Source organism: Martes martes (assembly GCF_963455335.1).
Source record: "Martes martes genome assembly, chromosome: 10".
Classification (NCBI taxonomy): Eukaryota; Metazoa; Chordata; class Mammalia; order Carnivora; family Mustelidae; genus Martes; species Martes martes.
The window spans coordinates 30,068,401-30,088,974 of record NC_137898.1 but is presented as its reverse complement, the minus strand read 5'-3'; the positions used below and the strand labels follow the sequence as shown (position 1 = coordinate 30,088,974).

Genomic DNA, 20,574 nt, shown 5'->3' with positions numbered 1-20,574 from the left:
CCTTTCCGACAGGGGCATGTATTATGGGCACAGTTCTATCCTGTGGATCATTAACCTTTCATTTAACTGGAACTGTACGGGAAGCACTGATAGAACCTTCCACAGAATCACCCATTCAGTCCCTCGTTGGCTGAGCAAACATTTCCTGAGTACCTACTATGCACCAGACTCCGGCTAAGTGATGAGGATTCACCTGGGAGCAGGACAGAGTGCCTGCCCCTCACAGTGGAGCTCACGGTCAAGGAAGATTGATCCCTGAGACAGAGCCCAACATATGAAGAACCACCGTTCATTCGGTGGATTTTCTACCTCATCAGAGGTAGGCAAATTAAAATCCAAACGCAACCACATGAAAACTGAAGTCCCCATCTTTCTGGAAACATTTATGATTAGAAAGGACAGACTGCAGGGCTATCTTCTAATGACGCTACACAGTTTTCCTTATCCATGACCTTTAACTAGTTAGTAAGGTGCCCACAATATCCCCCTGGGGACTGAGAGCAAATTGCTAACTGCCAAGAATCAACAAATGTTATAAACCCAAATTTCAGAGCTGTCACCATCAAAGGAAATCAGGAGCCCAAATTGTCAGAAAAGGAATAACCAGTTTGGGGACTATACTATGCAATCCAAATGAAAATTTCAGGAGCCATATATTTTACAAATGAAACCACAGTACACCGAACACTCTCATTTCGCATTGTTCATATCAATAAAGTGCCGTTCAGAATGCCCTGGATTATTAACGAATGGGTTTTGGTTTTTGTTCAACCTCTGAAATACAGTGCTCTATGGAGCAAATCTCAATAGGCGAGCCAGGTAGAGCTTTGCGATGAAACCCTTTCTTTGCTGCATTTGTCTGTTGAGCTTAGTTGAAATTATGTTTGTTTTTTCTTGGCAAATTTGCATATGAAATAAAGCACGCTGTCTTACTGTAATTTTCTTTCTAAGGTGTTAGTGGATGTCTCTTCTCTTAATATTTCTTTCTCCATTCCCCATGAGGAAAAGATTTTAAGAAGCATTCACAAATTCTCAGAATATTAGAAATCATCATGTGATGGAAGGATGTATCTTGGTATTTTTAAAATTATAGGACCCCAGCCTTTTTGAGTTGGAAGAGTATTCAGTGGGGAAATTATCCAGCTTTGTACCCGCAATCAACAAAGGATAAACCTCACGCCCTGTATGCATGACATTGGCTTACCCCATCAAAGTGTAAGCAGAATGAGGGCTTCCGGGAGAGTGGGAGGAGAATGAACAGGAGGTGGGAGGGAGATGGTGAGTGTTAAAAATGACTTAATATTTAGGGCAAAAAAAGTAATGTAGTTACCATGGGGTGGAAATGGGGGAATTGTCTTGATTTTAAATTACACAGGGAGTAAGAGGACAGAAAATCTTTTTAAAAGGTTTTACTCTTGCTCAGAATCTATACCATACTCATTGTTATCACATGGGTAAAGAGATCCCCATTTTAGGACTTACAATCATCCAGACCTGGCTTTGAACCTCACTTTTACCTCATTCTAGTTTTTGGACAAGTCATGTCCCCTCTCTGAGCCTTGTCTGTGAAATGAAGCTAAGATCTAGTCTCTGACATGACTGCAGTGGTGAGAGAGAATGCCTAGCTTACCCCTGCATGGTACTCTAAAAGCATGATGGATTGTTGGTATTTATTTGCCTCCTTGAATACTTCTAGCATCAGGGAACTCATTATCTTCCCAGAACCAACACATTGCCCATTGATCACCCAGAAGGGGTGACACTTATGCTCAGCCCCTTCTAGCCACTCACTGTAAACAAACTCTCTTTTCAAAAGCCCAGGACACCCGTAAGTCCCCAGAACAGAAGCGAGCTCAGGACACCCGGGCAGGTAGCAGTGCTGTGAAAGGAAATGCCCTTCACCACCTGACCAAGCCAGAAAACTCCCACAGGTTCCACATGTTCTTTGGATGACAGCCCCACATGCCCGGGAGTCAGTCTTCAGAACAGTCAAAAGACTCAACTCATCCCGGGCTTTCGACCCTAGTTCCATCAAGCAAATCCCTGCAAAACGCCTGCACTTGGTGTATTTAAAGGTCTGGCAGCAAGGACAGTTAGCTCTGTAAGAAGGACGGGGGACTCACTACCAGAACCAAACAGTAAGCCCGTGGAAAATGAGACCCCCCCCCCGTAATTGCCCAGGCACCGTGTTGTTCAAGTGAAGCTCTCCTGCGCTGAAATCAGGAGAAACCTTGCCTGTTCCTGCTTGAGAGTCCAGAGTTCCAGTGGTTAGGATATTAGCTCACACAAAGGTCCTTGATAGCAGCTGGCTGAGGTGGGCGGAAGGGGAAGAGGGAAAATATCACAGTTTGAAACCAGTTACCGAAAAATGAGCTGAAGGTTTAAGTGATTGGGCTCTGGAGCAGCTTGGCCACGTCCTAGTTGTACATGTCTTGGCAGCTCTGTAAGTGGTGGGAAGGACATCCTTCCTCATGGGTTGGGCCTGGAAATATTAATAAGACTCAGGGTGTAGAGTGCTGAGCGCAGAGCCTGGCACAGAGGAGTCCATCAGTAACTGGTGGCTGATAGTTGGTACTGGTAGGTGTGGCATTACAGCAGGGGTGGGAAGAAGCCCTAAGAGTGTCTTGAAACCCCATCAGCCTCTCTTGTGCTCAGACACCAAGACACATTTCCATTGCTAGAATTGACCCCATCAGAGCATACTGCTCTCTTCCTAAAACAGACTATAAAATTACACCAGTCCTTGAAATGCGCCAAAAATAAACGGTCTCTTTGGGATGGATGAGAAGGGTGCAGTGAAAAATTCAGGTTTGCTCACTGTCCTCTTTCCCGCGCAGAGGCTCACACAACTCCTTCTACAAGAGGGCTGCCCATGCACACAACCGCATGCGCAAAGACACGCACACACGCGTACATGGCGTGTGTGCACACATACACACACGCACGTGTACATGGCGCATGCGCACACACGCATACAAGCTCACATAGCGAACCTTGGTCAAGTGGGGCTGTCCTCATTGTCCTGCGACTCCTCCCACATCACCCAGAGGCTTACACAGAGGAAGGAACTGCTACCTGGAGGTGGTGGGTAGGCTCCACCGCTGACCAGCTGTCCCCTTAGGCGTCACCGCTCTGAGCTTTGGTTTCCTCATTATAAAGAGATGCCACTTTCACCCCCTCCCCCGTCAGTTAACTCTGAAAACAAAGTCTGCGTGAAACCCCAGATTTTCCAAACTCAACACGATCCAATCAGTTAAAGGGGAAACTGTGTCTCTGACCTCTGTCTAGACCTGAATGGTCCAATACAGCAGCCACAAACCCAGCTTAAACTGAAATATAATAATTAAAATGAAACAAAATTTAAAATTCAGTTCCTCAGTTGTACTAGCCACATGTAAAATCTCAATGGCCACATGTGGCTAACGGCTTCCATGTTAAACAGCACAGATTTAGAACATTTCTACCATTGCAGAAAGTTCTACTAGACAACATAGATCTAGACCATTCAACCATTCGTGGGTAACAATAATAACAGATAATAGGCAAATAGCGGTCCACAGATAAATATCTTTATTTTTATATATTTATGTTTGATTCTTTTTATACGTAAGTAGGTATAAATGTATGTACTTATGGACTGTTTATCTGCCTATTTATCTATTGTCATCCATTAATGGTTGGACACGTAGATAAATGACAGGAGAGAGAGGAATAACTGAGAATACAGTGTAAATGATGCTACAGACTGACATGTGCCACCCCCACCCCCACCCCAAAACCATAGGTCAAAGCCTTAATCCCCAACATGCTGGTATTTGGGGGTGGAGGCCTGTGGGAGGTAATTAGGTTTAGATGAGGTCATGAGAGTGGGGTCCTCAAGAGGGGAAAATTGTGCCTATAAGAAGAGGAGGAGACGCTGGAGCTCTCTCTGCGAACTGCAAGCCAGAAGGAGAGCTCATCCGGAACAGGAATAGGCCTGCACCTTGACCTTGGACTTGCCAGCCTGCAGAACTGTGAGAAGTAAATGTATGTTGTGTAAGCCCCCAATCTGTGAAATGTTGGCATCGCCGCCCAAGTAGACCCACACAAACAATAAATATTAATGAGTTCAGTCCGGCTTCAGGTTATTCATGTGAACCGGCCTTTCATCTTCAAACTGGTTCTGAAAAGAGATCCTCCACCCCCTTCACCCCATACCCGGCACCCCTGTCCCTGTGGGAGTAAAATGGGGCTCTCCGCAGGCAGCCCCCTGCAGCCTCAGGGAAAGGCCCGGGGCTGCACCTGTTTATTTTTGTGATGAATCCCACCAATGGCCACAATGTGTCCTCCTCCCTCCAGGTTTCCAAACTGGATTTTCTCCTGGATAATAATGAACAAGCTGATAAATGCACTTCTGGATGTGAAAGGACTGGAAAGGGAAGGGGAATGCTGTTCCATCCCACTTCCAAGTTCAGGCTGCCCCCTAGCGGATCCCCCCCACAATCATGACCAGAAATCCTGACGCGAAACGTGGCCAGCAAACCCTACCAAGCCAAGTGATGGTGTCAGGTCCCGAGCTGAGCGGTTTTAGGCACATTATCTCAGTAATTTTGAAACAACCCCAGGCACAGGGAATTGCCATGTACATTTTCCCGATGAGAAGAGGCTCAGAGAAATTAGGCACCTGCTTCATTGAAAGAAGGCTTGGATGAATAAATGAAACAACGAGTGAGTATAATGAACACAGGCTTAATTTACGGGCAGTGTTTTCAGAGTGATGGACGAGCTGCATTCAAATAAACTCTGAGATGAGATAAATAGTCCTGGGTGAATGGATAGATGGGCTCACTGACAGGTCCTCCTCCCTCGAGAGGAATTCTCCTTCCGCCCCGCTGAATCATCCAGGGACTGTTTGACCTCGACCGCTCTGTCTCTCCACTCCCCTAGTGGACCTCCCTTCTATGACCTACCTCCAAGCCAGCCATCCCCCTCCCCCACCCTCACTCTTTCCTGAGGAACTGTGATAGGAAATTGCTCACCGGGAGCGGTCCTGTGAACCTGGAGCCCATCGTGGCTCCTGTGAGTCACTGAGGAGTGAAGTTAGGAGGAAGCCACCAAGGAGAAGCAGGAGGGCAAGGCAGGAAGGCAGGGCAGGAGCATGGAGCGGGAGATAAGAGGGTGGCTGCTGGATTGGCAGGAGGCCCAGGAGGGGACAGGCAGCGTCTTGGAAGGCAGTGGCTCCCCCACTCTGAGTGCCTCTGAGGGGCTGCTGGCACAGGACCCCGGCCACCCGCCCTCCGGGACATGGACAGAGATGGACGCGGAGTCTGGGGCGGAGGGCCAGTCATATTTCCTCTCCAAGGATTGGCGGCTGGCGTGGAGCTGGCATCATCCTCATTCCTTTCCTCCTAAAGGCCTGGATGTCCTTTTTTTTTTTTTAAAAACATTTTTCTTAGGTTTGTTTCTATTGCTTGTAATCAGAGAACCTTCCTGGCAGCCCTCTTATTATTTAAGTAAGCTAGTTTGAGTGGCCCTCTGTTTCCCCACAACCAAAAGAAACCCAGCCCACTGATATATTTCCGGATTCCTCTCTAGTTGCATTTCCACGCCCTGGGGTGGACAGACGGAAGCGGTGGGTGGTGACCACAGCCCTCCCTTGGGGGACCCACCTGCAGAGAGGCTCAGCCCTTGGCTTTGCTGCAGATGATGCTGCTTGGGAGAAATGCAGTTGGCCCTCTCCAGAAAAGACTCAAACCTCTTCCCAAACTGCCTCCCAGCCCCACTCACCTCCTTATCACTTCTTATAGGACTGAGCCCTGGGAGAGGACTGAGCCCTTGGGGCCCTGCAAACTCAAAGTTTCTCCCTCCCTGCAGGCAGGCCTCCTTCCAGCTCACAGCCCACAGCCACCTCCACTCCTTGCACCTGTAGCCCAACAGTGAGAACAGTGTTCTAAATGCACCAAAAAATAATAATAATGACTCCCAACTGGGGCGGTCTCACATCTGTCATCTTATTTCTTGTCCTCCACCCAACCATCCTGTGAGAGCAGTATCCCCATTTTACAGATGAGGAAACAGGCTCAGAGAGGTTAGGTGACTTTCTCAAGGTCACATGTCTGGAGACAGACTCACCGGTTGAAAATGCCAGTGAGCCATGAGGCACCCAGTGGTGTTCACCTCCAGGGAAAGCTTTAAAGCTGTGATTGGATCTCACTTGTGTTCTGAGAAACCAGGTTCCTGCAGGTGCTGGGTCCTGCCTGACTCCTTCGGCCATAGAGTGGGGCCCAAATGACTTGCATTAAGCAGAAGGAAATGGAATGGAATAATGGAAATCCCATTTCACTTGAATTTGCTATTTCTCTCAGGACTAACAGATCTGTGGATGAAAGGGATGTGATATAAATAGCTACTTTCACGCTTAATCAAGTTTCGTGTTCCATCTTGCTCAAAACGGTTACCACTGGAGAGGAGGGACTTCCGTCCCCCACCTGCAGGCTGTTATCTCTGTACTCCCTTATACCCTAATTACCCGAAAGTAGAAGTCACAAATCTGATTGGCCAGAGTCCAGAACGTTCCTTGGGCACCATATTACCAGTGGGCAGACTTACTACATCTTAAAAGTCAGTCCCCACGTGCTCCGTGAAAGCCTATTTATTTCAAGGTAAAGCCTGCCTTGGGGGCAGGACTGATCAGGGTTTTTCCTGCCTCCTCAATGTCTGCAGCTGAGTGGGCAAATGGGGCCAGAGGAAGAAAGGGACCTCATTTATACCTTCAACCCAACTTCAAATGCTTCAAAGCAGCTTTCTCTTTAGCTCAGTTATGAACAAAGTGGCATTTTTATTTCTCATTTATCTGGTGGTGTGCTAGTAAACGTTTAACACCCAACTCTTTGGGGGAGTGGAGGTGGGCAGGAACAAACATGATTTGTACATTCGCCAATTTCCATGGTGTAAAAAATCTCACGATGGTCAATATCATATGCCAATGTGACATTCTTGGGAAGTAATACACGTTAGTACACTATTAGATAGTATTTCCACCAGCTATAGCAGTGCCATGGACATCACCTCAAGAACATAGGGAAATGTAAAATGAAACAAAATAGGCTGTGATGGATTTTGAGTATTCTTTAACTTAGTTGTAAATACAGTCTAATTGTGAGTTGACACAGTTTAATTTTTAATAATGGCTGTATTTAACAACCAGCTGACAAAACTCCAGAATTTTAGCAGTTGGTGCTCATGAGCTACTCAAGCTGGCTCCAGCACGCAAGGCCTTCAGCTATTATTCTTTGCATATGTTCTTCTCTCAATCAGGACTCCTATCATTTTCATCTGCCAACATCCTTTTCTTTGGCAAAGAGTCTCTTCCATTTTGTGGTGGGGGAAGCTCTCTTCCCTCATTCCCTAAAACATGCCAAGAGTAGTGCCTATGCCACAAGGTGATGATGAGGATTCAATGAGATTGTTTATATCAATTGTCTTCCTCTGCACCTTCAGAGGTGGCCAATCTTGTGCACATGGGGGGTTCAAGTGGGGGTAAGGTTAGGGGTTAGCAGGAGGCCAGAGCTATTGGGACTGGAGAGGGAATGGGAAACAGGCCCCCACTGGATGTACCGCCCTTGGTTTTCCCCACCCTCTCATTAAAATTCTCCAGCCCCTTTCACTGGCCTTGCCAGCCAGAAGTTTCTCAGAGCAAAGGCGGGAGCTTCTCCAACAGCAGCCGACCTCGGGCAATAGGATAGGAATGGAGCCCCACACAGCATCTCTGCTCAGCAGGGAGCCTGCTTCCTTCTCTCTCTGCCTCTCTGCCTACTTGTGATCTCTGTCAAATAAAATCTTTTTTAAAAAATCAACATTAAAAAAAAGGGGGGGTGGAATCTGCCTTTTTCCTGGGCAGGGGAGAGGGCCTGGAATCCCTGACCAGGGTGAAAGGACTGCTATGAGTAGAGCAGAGTTTACAAACTCTACTGGACTGTCCAGCCCTTATTTGGTCCGAATTGTATTCTGGAAATATCTGAATTCGTCGCTAAGATTTAGAAAGCAGGAGCTGTGACCTGGCAGCGTGTTACCCTCCTGGCTGGGCAACAAGCAGTGGGAAGTCAGGGTCAGCTGCTTTCCCCAGCACCCGCCTAGGCTCCCCAGCTAGCCACTCTCCACCTGGCTCCCTGCACCCCTTTCACAGTTTCCAGCTGGGCCTTGCAGGCATGCGCATTTGCGTCCTCAAGCACACAGGTTGCTGCACAAACTTTGGGGCAAAGGTCTGCAACTTACCGGGGTTCCTGGCACCCATTTCCCCATCTATCGGCATCTGCATGCTCACACCACGGACGGAACCGCCTGTGATTGCAGAGGAACCGTCTCTGCTTCCACCTAACTCCGATCCTTCCACTGTAAAGTAGGTCCCACCTCTCTTGTCCACTCGAGGACACCACTCCAGCCAGGCCTCATCTACAGCATCACTTTTTCTCCCTCTGCCCGACCACAAACAAGCAGTAATTTCTCCCTTAATAAAGACCTCTCAACCCCGCTTGCCCTGCCAGTTACTGCTCTAAGAGGCCGCTAACTGCCTCTCAAGAGTCTTCCCCACCCACGGTCTCCAATTCACCTCCACCCCCTTCTCTTAAAAGCGACTCTGGTCAGGCGTTAAATCCCCCTCACTGAGCTAAAACTACTCTTCACAAGGTCACCGACACCAAGGCCTCCTTGCCGGCTCGAAGAGGGCCTCTCAGGCACGTGGTGCCGGGCGATCGGTGCTATTGGTCAGAGCTGACCACGCCCCCTCCCAAACACCGCCTCCCGCTCCTATTCTAAGACGTGAGATTCACTGGTCGCTCCTTTCCGTTCTCTTCTGCAGAAAGCCCAAATGTCACAAATTCTTTGGCTAGGATCTACCGTGGCTGCAGGCAGAATGAGGGCACAGGGGAATCCAGATGCCAAGCGTCAAAATGTTACACTGTTTCCTAAACTACTTCCTTTTTTATTCGTGCGCTTGTGTTGCGGAACTCTTGCTCCTTCTGGCCAGAGAGACAGCACCTGGCGGCAGGGGTGGCGGCAGTGGTGCGTACCCCGCAGGCCATAGATAGACACCTCTGACCCAGCAAGGGGGAAAGAGCGGCGGGGCCTGGGCCACACTGGGCGGCACCACTGCTTCTGGCTTAGCTGTATTGTTATGAAAGCCTCCTACTTGGTTTCCATGCTTCTTGCCTTAGTCTATTCCCACCTTAGCAGCCCAGGTCAGATGCGATCACTCGCTGAAAACCCTCTAACTACTCCATACTCCACTTGGAGTAGAACCCAGAGTCCCATGTTTGCAGAGTCCCACTGGGAAGGACCCTCTGCACTCAGCCCTACCATGCTCTTCCTGCTCCAGCCACCTGGGTTCTTGCGGGCCTCCAACACCACGTATGCTCCCACCTTCAGCCTTTGCCCTGGCCCCCCTGTGCCTGGAACGTTCCCCCAGCTGTCACATGGCTATCACCCCCAACTTCCTCCACACCTTGTTTACATGTTATCTCTTCCAGAAACCACATTTGAAATGCCACCCTGCTTTCCTCTGACCCCTCCTCAGCAACCTTGCCCTGCTGTTTTTGTTCATCCCTTGGCAGGTCATCGGTGATATTGCATTATGACCTACTTACTTGTGTTTATTGTCTAGGTCTCTCCCACTCCCAATCCTGAATCTCGGAGGGCACATAACAAGCCCTCGGTATTTCTTGAATATGTGGTTTTCTAGGAAGGACCATAGCTTTGATCAGGTTATCAGAGTTTTTTGGGCCCCAAAACTATTAAAACACTTCCCAGGACTAAAGCTGTTTGAGAACAAACCGTTTGTTCCAGGCTTTAAAGAACCTTTCTAAGCAGGGAAACAGCAAACCATATACATATTGCCCTTGGGTTTTCCCAATTCCTTTCACATGGCAGTGTTGGGTGTCCCCTCCTATGGTCTCAGCAGCTTCCAGGCCCCGTGAGAAAGCTTCCCCAGCAGCAGCACAGAGAGGAGACAGACCATGAGATTTACCCCACAAGTGGGCACTGTATGTGGAGCACATGCTGGGAGCAGTGAGAACAGCGGTAAATACAGAACAGAAAATAACGATCTTTGAAATGACAACAAACGGGACACATTATCTAAGCACTAACACCTAAGGAGGCGGCTGCCCAGGCTCTGGTGGGCAGCTCCTCAGGAGAGAGAGGCCGACTTCTTTCCAGGCTGCCTTGTCTTCAGTCCTTGTAACTTTTCATCTTTCAGTGCCTTCAAGAATTTATCTGCAGGAGAGCAAAACAAACACAACTGTAGTAAAGATAAGGGCTTTTCTAACACTTCCAAAGTAAACTTCCAGGAAGCAGTTGTGTGTTCCCTGCATGAACCCCAAACCCAACATGGGTAGGAAAAAAAAAACCCTAACAGACAAAACATGTTTAAGTGGAGAATATGTAGTAAAGAAATCCAGGACTTAGACAAGCCTAGGAATTCTTTCCATGGCTGTGGGGGAAAGGACCTTACAGGGGATGCCTGATGAGTTGGGGACCATTCTCATGGTCACATTAACCTAAACATTTAGGTTATGTCAAACTCCCCTTCCCTGTATGGCAGAGGAGCCAATTTAACCTGTCGTTTTTGTTTTGTTTTGTTTTGTTTTACAATAGTGGGGATGGTCTTTCTAGAGCAATATCCCCTCCTCCATTGGTATACTATAAGCCTTAGAACAGGTGATGGGAAGACAAAGTCTGCAGAACAGCCTATGGCTACTGAATATTCCACAGTGTGATAGGTCCTTATGGGAGTAGAATCAGACTTAACTTTACCCTCCAATGGGAAGGATCAGTTAGCTTGCAAGCTAAAGGAATCCTGCCCATATCAGCCCACCTGGTCTGCCCTGGTCCAGATCCCTAAGACTTTAAACCTGCAATCAGAGGGCAGAGCTCAGGACCCCGGTGAGACAGCTTCCAGGATCAAGGCCAGGGTTCACAGGGAGGTTTCCTTCCAGCACTGAGAAGTGGAGGGCCCCAAAGCCCCTAGATGATCTGTCCTTGGGCTTCCTGGGTCTCAAACAATTCCCATCTACAGACCTAGGCTGGAGTGTCTCCCTACAGACACACCAACTGACCTTTGCTTCCACCTCCTCCCAATCAGGACCGAAGTTGAAGATAAACACTAAAGCTCAGGTCTGTAGAGGTAGGGAGGGTGTGTGTGGTGGGTGATGGTAATATTACTACCACGGTGCGGGGAGTGGTGTCACGGTGTAAAAGTTTAAAGTGCAGGATGGGGGCTGTGGTGGTTTGAGTTCTAAGTTTGGAGGTTCAGAGTCCAGATTACCAAACGGGCTCAGGATGGAAGGAGGGTGGAGTTTTGGGCCAAAAGTGTTCATGAAATCCTGACTGTGGTGAGGGAAGACATCGGTTGAAATCCAGGATGGGGGCGTCGGGGCGCTGGGAGGTGTGGCTGGGTGCTGGAGGAGTTGATCTGGAATCTGGGCTTCCTGGGGGCTGGAGTTTGGGCCGGAGGCCACACTGCGGGGGAGAGGTTTAGGAAGGCTTGGAGCCAAGGAGGGAGCCAAGGAGCGAGCCAAGGCGGGCTAAGAGGGGACTCGGGCAAGGTCACGCACAGCGCTGAGAGTCGAAGCCGTCCCCAGTGATGGTGAGCAGCTCCAGCTCCTTAATCCGGATCTCCAGCTCGCACAACTCCTCGGGGTGGGAGGCGGAGGCGACCCGGGGGGTCGTGGGGCCAGGGGCCAGTGGCGAGGCCACCTCGGGCCCCGGCGGTGGCGAATAGAAGAAGCGCAGAGGCTCGTAGGGGATGGAGGCCAGGCCGGAGGGCCAGGGCGGGGGCCAGGGGCGCTCGCTGGGAGGCCCCAGGCCCGGTGGCGGCGGCGGGGGCGCCGGAAGCTGGGCTGCCTGGGGCAGGGGCCGCCCCGCCACCGCCCCGCCCGCCGCCGCCCCGCCCGCCTTCAGCGGCACGAAGAGCTTCTTCCAGATGTTGAAGTCGCTGAGCGGGGACGAGGAGATGCCACGGTCGTAGAGGGAAGGGAAGTAGAGGGGCGGGGCCGGCCGCTGGCTCATGGTAGGGCTCTGGCTGCCGCGCCGCCCCTTCGGCATCTTTTGAATGGGAGGCTGCGTGGGAGGAACCCCGCGCCCGGAGACGCGCGCCTCAGCCCCGAGTCGCCCGGATTCTGAGGTTCTACAGGCCACGCCCCGACGGAGCGCGGCCCCGCCCTTTCGGCCAGCCCCGCCCCGAACGGGCGGAGTTCTAAGGTCCGACCGGCCACGCCCCAGAACGTGCCCCGCCCATTGACGGCTGGCCGAGTCCTTACAGTGGGAGAAGGTGGCGAGAGCAGATCTGGGAGTCTTGCAGGCACACCCTCGTCCGCCCTATCCGCATCCCTGGTTTTCCGCTACGCTCGGCGATTGCCCCACATCCGCTGTCCTCCAGCCTCCGATCAGGTCCCGCCCCTCGACTCTTCCCAACGCCCCTACATTTCCACAGGCCTCGCTCCCCTGCTGTTGCGCCCCTGGCCCCACCTCCCATCTCACATCTCCCTTCCCCACAGAACCTCAGACAAGAACAGGAAGCAGGGAGCTGGCCAGAACTGCAAGAATACATTTTCTAGTCTTCCTTTCCTTTCACAGGGAGAAAAATATTTCCTAGAAACCCGCCCCCTGCCACAGCCTTAGCACCTCTCGCCGCAATGTATCTGGGGAGATGAATTTTCATCCTCTACAACAGGAGGCAAAGGGGAAGAGGTTGATAGGGATCGGCTGTTAGAGCCAATGCATGTTTCTGCCAAATTTCCCAGTGTTGTGAAAGATTCTAGAGAATGGGACCCTGGTATGAATTTGTAATAGATCTGAAGTAGAATGTCTTTAATGAAATGCAGTTTACTTTAGTTCTTTTCCGGACACATTATTAGGCGCTAACAGGAAACAAGCCACCAAAAAAATCCTGCTGAACCCACCTCGAATAGCTTACCCATTCTTTAAGAGGAACCTGTACATACTGTCCAAGAGGCTTGTTCTGCTCATTTTACCTGAGTAGCCTGTGTTATTAGCCACAGACTGAGGGGGAATAAATTTCCTTGAAAGCCTCCCCCTAGTGATTATTGGTGTAAATGGACAAAGGTGGGTGGGGGCCAGCCAAGATCTGAGTCAGTAGAAGCTCCACTGGCAAATGCTGCATATATGCATTGGCTGTATACATATGGTTCATATAGGGGTCTCTGTGTGTGTATGTACATGTATGTATGTGTATGTGTGTACAGATGTTAGGAGTGACCTGGACAGTTAGATAGTCAGGACCAGGGTCCCAACAAGGAAATATGGAGTCAGAACAGCTAAAATAAAACAGCACTGATGGCCTGTTTTGCAGCTTAGAAAGGACCACACTAACATTTTGCTTTTCAGCCTTTGCAGAAATGACCTCTGCAAAACGTCCTTAAATAAGACAATTAACCACAAAGCATTTGGCAATATCAGAGGCAAGGGACAGTTAAGACACACCCACAGATGTCGGCAAAAAAAGACCATCCGCACAGAGACATTAACCCAATAAGTAGGCAGATATCTGACTAAAGCCCTGGTTGGCACGACTCAGCACACCCTGACTGCTTAAGACAGCTCCATGGAAGAGCTCATAGAAACCCCTAAACTTACGCATTCTGGGAGTAACCCACTCACGCTCTCTTCCCTTTCTGGGAGCTTAATACTCTTGCTCAATGAACTTTGCTTTGTTGCCCACCACTCTTCGTCTGGTCTACCTCTTCATTCTTCCAAGAGGCATGACCAAGAACCGCAGGCACTAAGGGGACAAAAATTCTGTAACATAAATAGAACAGTGGGCACTCAGATGTCCAAGCTGGATATCTTTGGGTAAGTTGCTTGACGTCTAAGAGGGTTTCCTTTAAAATAAAAATAACAGAAACAGGCTACCTCTTACAGTTGTTTGTGATGATCCAACAGAAGACAGAATGATGTGTGTGACTTACTTGGAAACTTAGAAACTCTGTCCAAGTGTAAAGAGCAGCTGTCCCCACTGAGGGGCTTGTCTGAAGCTGAGCAGGTTTGTCTTCCCGTGCTTAGCTGCCAGCTCCTCGAGGGCAAGAATTCAGCCTTCTGATGTTGAGCATATAATAGAACTCAAGAAATATTTGAGAACTTTTAAAAAAAGATGTATTTGTTTATTTGAGGAGGGGGGGGAGGGACAGAGTGGGAGGGAGTGTCTCCAACAGACTCTGTGCCAAGCCTGACATGGGGCTCCATCTCACGACCCTGAGATCGTGACCTGAGTCAAAACCAAGAGCTGGGTGCTTAACTGACTGCACCATCCAGGTGTTCCTATTTGAGAACTTTTAAAACAGTGTTATGTGTTTGGGGAACTGAGGGACCCAGAATATAGCACGCCAAAATATGCCACTTTGGGATACAAATTATTATAAGTTGAAGGCAACTGAGAAAGACAGACACAGGAGAAGTTCTGTCCTCTCCCTTTCTGCCTAAAAGCAGGGTATAAATTTCCTTTGGTGAGGGTAATATCAATTTCCCTTTGTGAAGGTTTCTGCTTCCCACTTCCATACCAGGAAAAAGAGATGATAATTCTCACTGGAGATGGCACTGACTTGAGTCTGAATAAACTAATTTTATTACACAACCCTAATCTTCAGTGAGTTTCCCCCATGTATCCACCTTCCCACAATTTATGACTTCTAGAAGACCAACCCTCTTTTTCTTTGTCTTGTCCCTTGTCTACAATTTTATCACCTTTTGTTAGAATGGCTTATCAGCTTTCAAGCCCAAATGTTTCTTTGGGTTTTCACACCTTTTCTGTGAGGCCCCATGTGCATGCAAAATAAATTTCATCTACTGTTAATCTGTCTTTTGTTGGTTTAATCCACATGACCCAGCTACTGAACCTAAGAGGGTAGAGGAAAAGATTTTTTTCCTACTGCTACAGAACCACAGTAGTGGTAAGAACCAGTTTTGGACTCAGACCTGGGACCAACTCCTGGATCTACTATGTACTGAGCTGTGTGGATGAACCTTTCGGAACCTCGGTTTTTTAATCTGTACAATGAGAATAGCAATGTACTTCCTCATTAAATTGGCAAGAGTAAAATGAGGCCGTCTAAGTACCTGGCCACAGAACATACTCAGTGATGTTAACTCTTATTATATATTAAAGAGCCTTAGAAGGGAAAGTGATTTTGCAGTATGTTTTTTAAATGATGTAATCTAATCACATTTTTGTTCACATATATCCATTCAAAGAGAAAGAGCTTACAGACTTTTTGCCCTAACTTCAGGGTAATCTGAACAGTGTTTATCCTGGGTGGCCTAATTATAAAACAGTCCTGATGTTACAAGTGGTAGATTAAAAGAAAGACGGTTTCCTCTAACAACTACACAACGGAAAAATGCTACAATGAGCACGCACTGAGGCAAATCCCGGTGAGGTGAAGTCCTTATGGGATGCTAACAAACCGCAGTGGTTAACGCAAAACCCTACAAATTTGTTCTGCAAACAAGTGTCTGGTAATGTCAAGTTGGTAATGAAAACGCAGAGCAGGCTTACATTTTTGTTTGTTTGTTTGTTTGTTTTTACATGTTTTAAATAGAAACTTTCTTTCCCCCCCTGGGCTCAAAAGCTCTTGCAGCACTTGCCTCGCTACTCAAATTCCCCATTAAGTGCCAGCCTGTTGGGGCCGAAGGGATTCGATTTCCGACACCCAAGCTCCATGCCTGCACTTGGAACCAGCTGCGAGAGATACTCATCCAGGTCCTTCTTCGCAGATACAGGTCTGTTGGAGGACGTGGCTCTAGGTCTGAAAATCAGGTGGGTGGGTGCCTGGGTGGTTCAGTGGGTTAAGCCTTTGCATTCGGCTCAGGTCATGATCCCAGGGTCCTGGGATCGAGCCCCACATCAGGCTCTCTGCTCAGCAGGGAGCCTGCTTCCCCCTCTATCTCTGCCTGCCTCTCTGCCTACTTGTGATTTCTCTCTCTGTGTGTCAAATAAATAAATAAAATCTTAAAAAAAAGAAAGAAAAGAAACCAGGTGGGTTTGCCAGGACTGAACCTCTGAACTGAGCTCAGCTCTCCAGGGCCAGGCCCGGTGGGAAAACCTCAGGCCTCGTCCACAGGGGAAGGGCCTTTACTGGCACAGAGGAGAGTGGGCCAAAGACAGGCCTGGTGCTCTCTCGAGACTCATCTATCTCCCATCTCAGGAGAAGGGGGGCTGGCATGTCGCCGTTAAGACAGGTGACACCGTGGGGTGGGGCTTTCTTCCAACACTGACTTGAACTCTCTCATGGCGGTTGGGGTTTACAATTTCCCCTTGCCCAAGCCTTGTTCCCTCATCATAGCCTGCTGGAGATAAGAAAGCTTCTTCTGGGTTTGCTCCCCTGGGCCTCCCACTGCCCTTCAGCACCTTAGCTCTGCATCTAGACGCACGGCTGGTGGTCTCATCCTGCCCAGGGGCCCGGCCCCTTTACAGGCGCACGGTGATTTGCCAAGCCCGTGGTGGCTCCGGATGTCTTTTTGGGACGTGTAGTGCTTGTGGCTCGGAGTACAACAGGGTTGTGATGGAGTGCATGTTTGCGTCCCCTCAAATCTCTATGTTGATATCCTACCCCCAAGAGGAAGGGGTTAGGAGGTGGGGTCTTTGGGAGGTGATGAGCTCATGAGGATGGAGCCCCCATGAAGGGGATTAGTGCCCTCAGAAGAGGCGCCCCGGAGGTCTCCTTTGCCCCAACTGCCTTGTGAGGACACAGGAAGAAGATGGACGTCTGTGAACCTGGAAGTGAGTTTTCACCTGACACTGAACATGCTAGAGACTTGAGCTTGCACTTTCCACCCTCCAGACCTGTGAGAAATAAATGTCTGTTGCTCAAGGCCCCCGGTCTATGGTATTTTGTTATTGCAGCCAGAATAGAGGCTTGAACCCACGACTCTGTGAGTTGGGGGAGATCATGTCAGCTCTCTGAACTTCCATTTTCTGGTGGATAAAATGAAGATGACATCGATGCCCCAGGGTTGGTGTGTTTGATGAAGATATGAATAAGCAGTACCTGGGACATATAGTAGGTGCTCAATAAAGACCAGCTATTGTGATAATACAGTTGTGGGTGGATTCTTTAGTTTACCATTAAGCCCTGGTAAACTGATGAGGAAAATGGAGCGGGGAAGGGGGGATGTCATTTCTAATGTCACTTTTAACCAAACCCACTCTGGATAATTTAGCAAGGCCTAAACCCGGGAAACCACAGCTTGGTTGTCCCACCAAGGACAGTGATAGCAAACTCACCAAGCGAGGCTGCTGCATGTCACGCACTTGTCTTAACTCCATTAATCTTCTTAATGACCAAGCACTAGGTGTTATTATCCCCATTTTCCAGATGAGAAACTGAGGCATGGAAGGTTAAGCACCTCGTCTGAGGGCCTGTGGCTGGTTAGCACCAGAGCTGGCATTCTAAATAGGAGGGTAGACCCCACTGGCACCTCCTCCGGCCTCCCCACGGGCCCCCAGCCCTCAGGGCAGGGTCACAACGGGGCATCTGGCCCCTGTCCTCTTCCTGGCAGGGGCCTGGCTCTGCTTGGAAGTTGCCTGTACCACAATTCAAGGGACCAGCTATTCCGGGAACAGCCTCTCCTTTATTACTCATCTGAATTAACCATTGTGTTGGTCCGGACCTGGGGGCCAGGCATGCCCACTTGCCTTCACAATGCCCACTACTTATAAAAGTTTCTAGAAAATACAGTTCAGCCCTTATTCTTTTACCCTGGGTCGACATGTCCCTCTGTACTTGCAGAGTGAGCAAATTGTTTAATAAACTGGAGCCTGAGAGGCAATTTAGTGGAATGGAGCATACAGGGGCTTGGAAGGTTGACCAGCTCCACCGAGCTGAGCAACCTTGGGTAAAATCGTCGTGGCTAACACTTACTGACCGCTTACTATTCTGAGTTCTCTTGTCATCCTGACAGCAAAACTTAGAGGGTAGGGCTGTTAGAATTTTCTGAGCACAAGCAACAGAAGTTGACGCTGATAATTTACACGGAGGGCTATGAGAGAGGTCGTGGACTTGAAAGCTTAAGAATTAGGTTTAGGAGGAGCAAAAAGCAAGGCAACTTCAGGGTCAGGAAGCAGGGGGATCAATAGCTTGTTCAGTGTGGTCCTCTTTTCAGGTAGGCATGGCCATGAGACACAGTTCCAGCCAGATAGCTGGGAGATTTCTGGGGAAGATTGTACTCTTCTTGATAAGAGTAATAAAAACAACTGAAGCTTTCCCTTGATCTCCTCTTCCTGCCCTGAACTTGGATGCAATGCTGGAACTTCTGCAATCACTTTGTGATCAGGAGGGAAGCCCAGACATTGTTGAGCAGCTGACCTGATGCCAGCCGCTTACCTGCAGACTGTTTATGCAAGGAAATCTGATTAAGCTACTCTAAGTGGGGCTGTCTGTTACTTGTAGGCTTCCTATAGGGCTCACACCTTCAACCACAAACATTTTTTTTCAGTCCTTGCAGAACTCCACTGGAGACTTAAATTCCAGGTGAGAACATGCCCAACTTTTGGCTGGAGGAGGGTAGGCTACTTTTACTAACAATCCCAGCAACACCGCACTTACAGAGTAGAAGGAATTCCCTAAAAGGTGAGTATGCTCCTGCTACCAGAAGGAGGGGGCAACAGAGGCTGGGAGGCTGAAAGTCCAACGTTCATGAGGATAGGTGCCATGGTTACAGCTGGTGATGACACAGAGGCTTGGGTGGTGACATAGTAAGTTCAAAGCCTCCGGCTAGTCGGTCTCGGGGGCCAGGAAACAGACCCTTCTAGAACCATGCTGCAGAGGTACTGCCTTTAAGGACTGTTGCAGTGGGATTTTATTGTTAACCCACCTCTTGAAAAAGGGCCAAAGCTACATTATTCACCTCTTATACACGTGTTATTTCCATCCCAATCTTTAGTGTGTTTTTATCTGCTCCCCATAGCTCCAGGAGGAGGGTGGTTTAGTTAGCAACTCTCAGTTAACCCTTTTCACTTGTAGATGTCTTGGTGAGGGATATTTGGCTGCAAAGAACAGAAACTTTCTCAAACTAATTCAAGCACCCAAAAAGAACAGAGGGACATACGGTGCAGATGGACCTGACTCTGGGGATAGACAGTCAATACTAGTCATAGTTACCGAGAAAAATTAAGCGAACTCGTACACATAGTGTTTGGCATAGTGCCTAGCACACGGTAAACCCTCAAGTTGTGACCACGACACTCCAGGGTTGAAAATTCAGTGCCGTCCCATTTTGTCTAGAGCAGTAGAGTTTACGAACTCTCAGTTCCACTTCTGGCATAACACCATGTCACACCAATGCACGAGAGCTGTTTGCTTTGGAGGGCCACTGCATCTTTTTTTTTTTTAATATTTTATTTTTTTATTTATTTGACAGATCACAAGTAGGCAGAGAGGCAGGCAGAGAGAGAGAAGGGAGGAAGCAGGCTCCCCGCTGAGCAGAGAGCCCGATGCAGGGTTCGATCCCAGAACGCTAGGATCATGACCTGAGCCTAAGGCAGGGGCTTTAACCCACTGAGCCACCCAGGCGCCCATGGAGGGCCACTGCATCTTATCAGCATTGACATTGTAGGTTGCCTGACATATATAAAACCTGCAGCCAGATTGGGTGGCGTTAGTTGAGCCAGTGTGAGTATGGTCTGTTTATGGGATCGACCTAGTGGGGTCGGCTAAGCTTGCAGAGAGCCAAGGACGGCGAGGATGGGGATAGCAGCACCCTCAGGGAAGCCGATCACAGAGATGAAGGTCCTCACTGCACAGTATAGGAACTGTGTTTCCCAGTTCAGTGCACCTGCACCGTGCAGGGTCTGTGCTGTCTCCGTATCCCCCGACCCTGCTGCTCCTCCTCTCCCAGAGGCTGTGGACCTACATGGCTGCTGGGGAAAGGAGAGCATCCTTAGCCGCAACGGAGCCTCGTAGCTACCCAGCTAGAAGTTCTGTGATTATCTACTTTACTCCAAAATAATGTGTGTATAAATAGGAAGCTTTAGATTCAACAAGAATCTTAGGGTGCACAAACCTGTATTAAGCAATGTGAAAATAAGATCTCTGGTCATTTTCTACTTCTGCCAAAGCCAGTGGAGGGAATGCAACAATGTGTTCACTGGAGATTCTCAGATTTCTTTCATTTAACCACCCCAGACTCTGGACTCCGTGTAACCTGTGTTTTTATTATAGCCCACTTCCTGCCAGACACTTTACAAATGGGAGATTACAAGCCTTCCTGCTAGGGGCAGGAAGCCAGAGTTCAGAGAAGGTCCAAAAACTTGTCTAGAGACCTAGCCAATTCGTGGCAGAGATAGGATCGGAACTACAACTACAAAATCCACACACTCAACTGCTATTATCCTAAAACGAAATAATTACGAGGCAGTGGGCCTTGGAAACAGACTGTGGCAAACACTGTATTTTGGAATTATATCGTGTTTCCAGAAAGGCCTATCTGGGTTCTATAAAGCTCACCCTGTTGGCTAACCTCACTGTTCAGTGAAAACAACTGAATTTAATGTTTTTGTTTCTAAGAAGAGGCAGGAATCAATCGCTT

At 48.9% G+C, this 20,574-nt stretch overlaps 1 protein-coding gene across 1 annotated transcript; it reads right to left on the bottom strand.

Annotated features, from left to right (window-relative positions):
* Window positions 1–9,990: 9,990 nt before the first annotated feature.
* Window positions 9,991–12,078, bottom strand: LOC308351258 (uncharacterized protein C11orf91 homolog; the record flags this gene model as incomplete). Its single annotated transcript, XM_080816778.1, has 2 exons — window positions 9,991–10,248; window positions 11,589–12,078. The coding sequence occupies 2 exons, from the start codon at window positions 12,076–12,078 to the stop codon at window positions 10,163–10,165; spliced, it is 576 nt and encodes a 191-aa protein (XP_080672904.1). The 3' UTR covers window positions 9,991–10,162.
* Window positions 12,079–20,574: the final 8,496 nt, after the last annotated feature.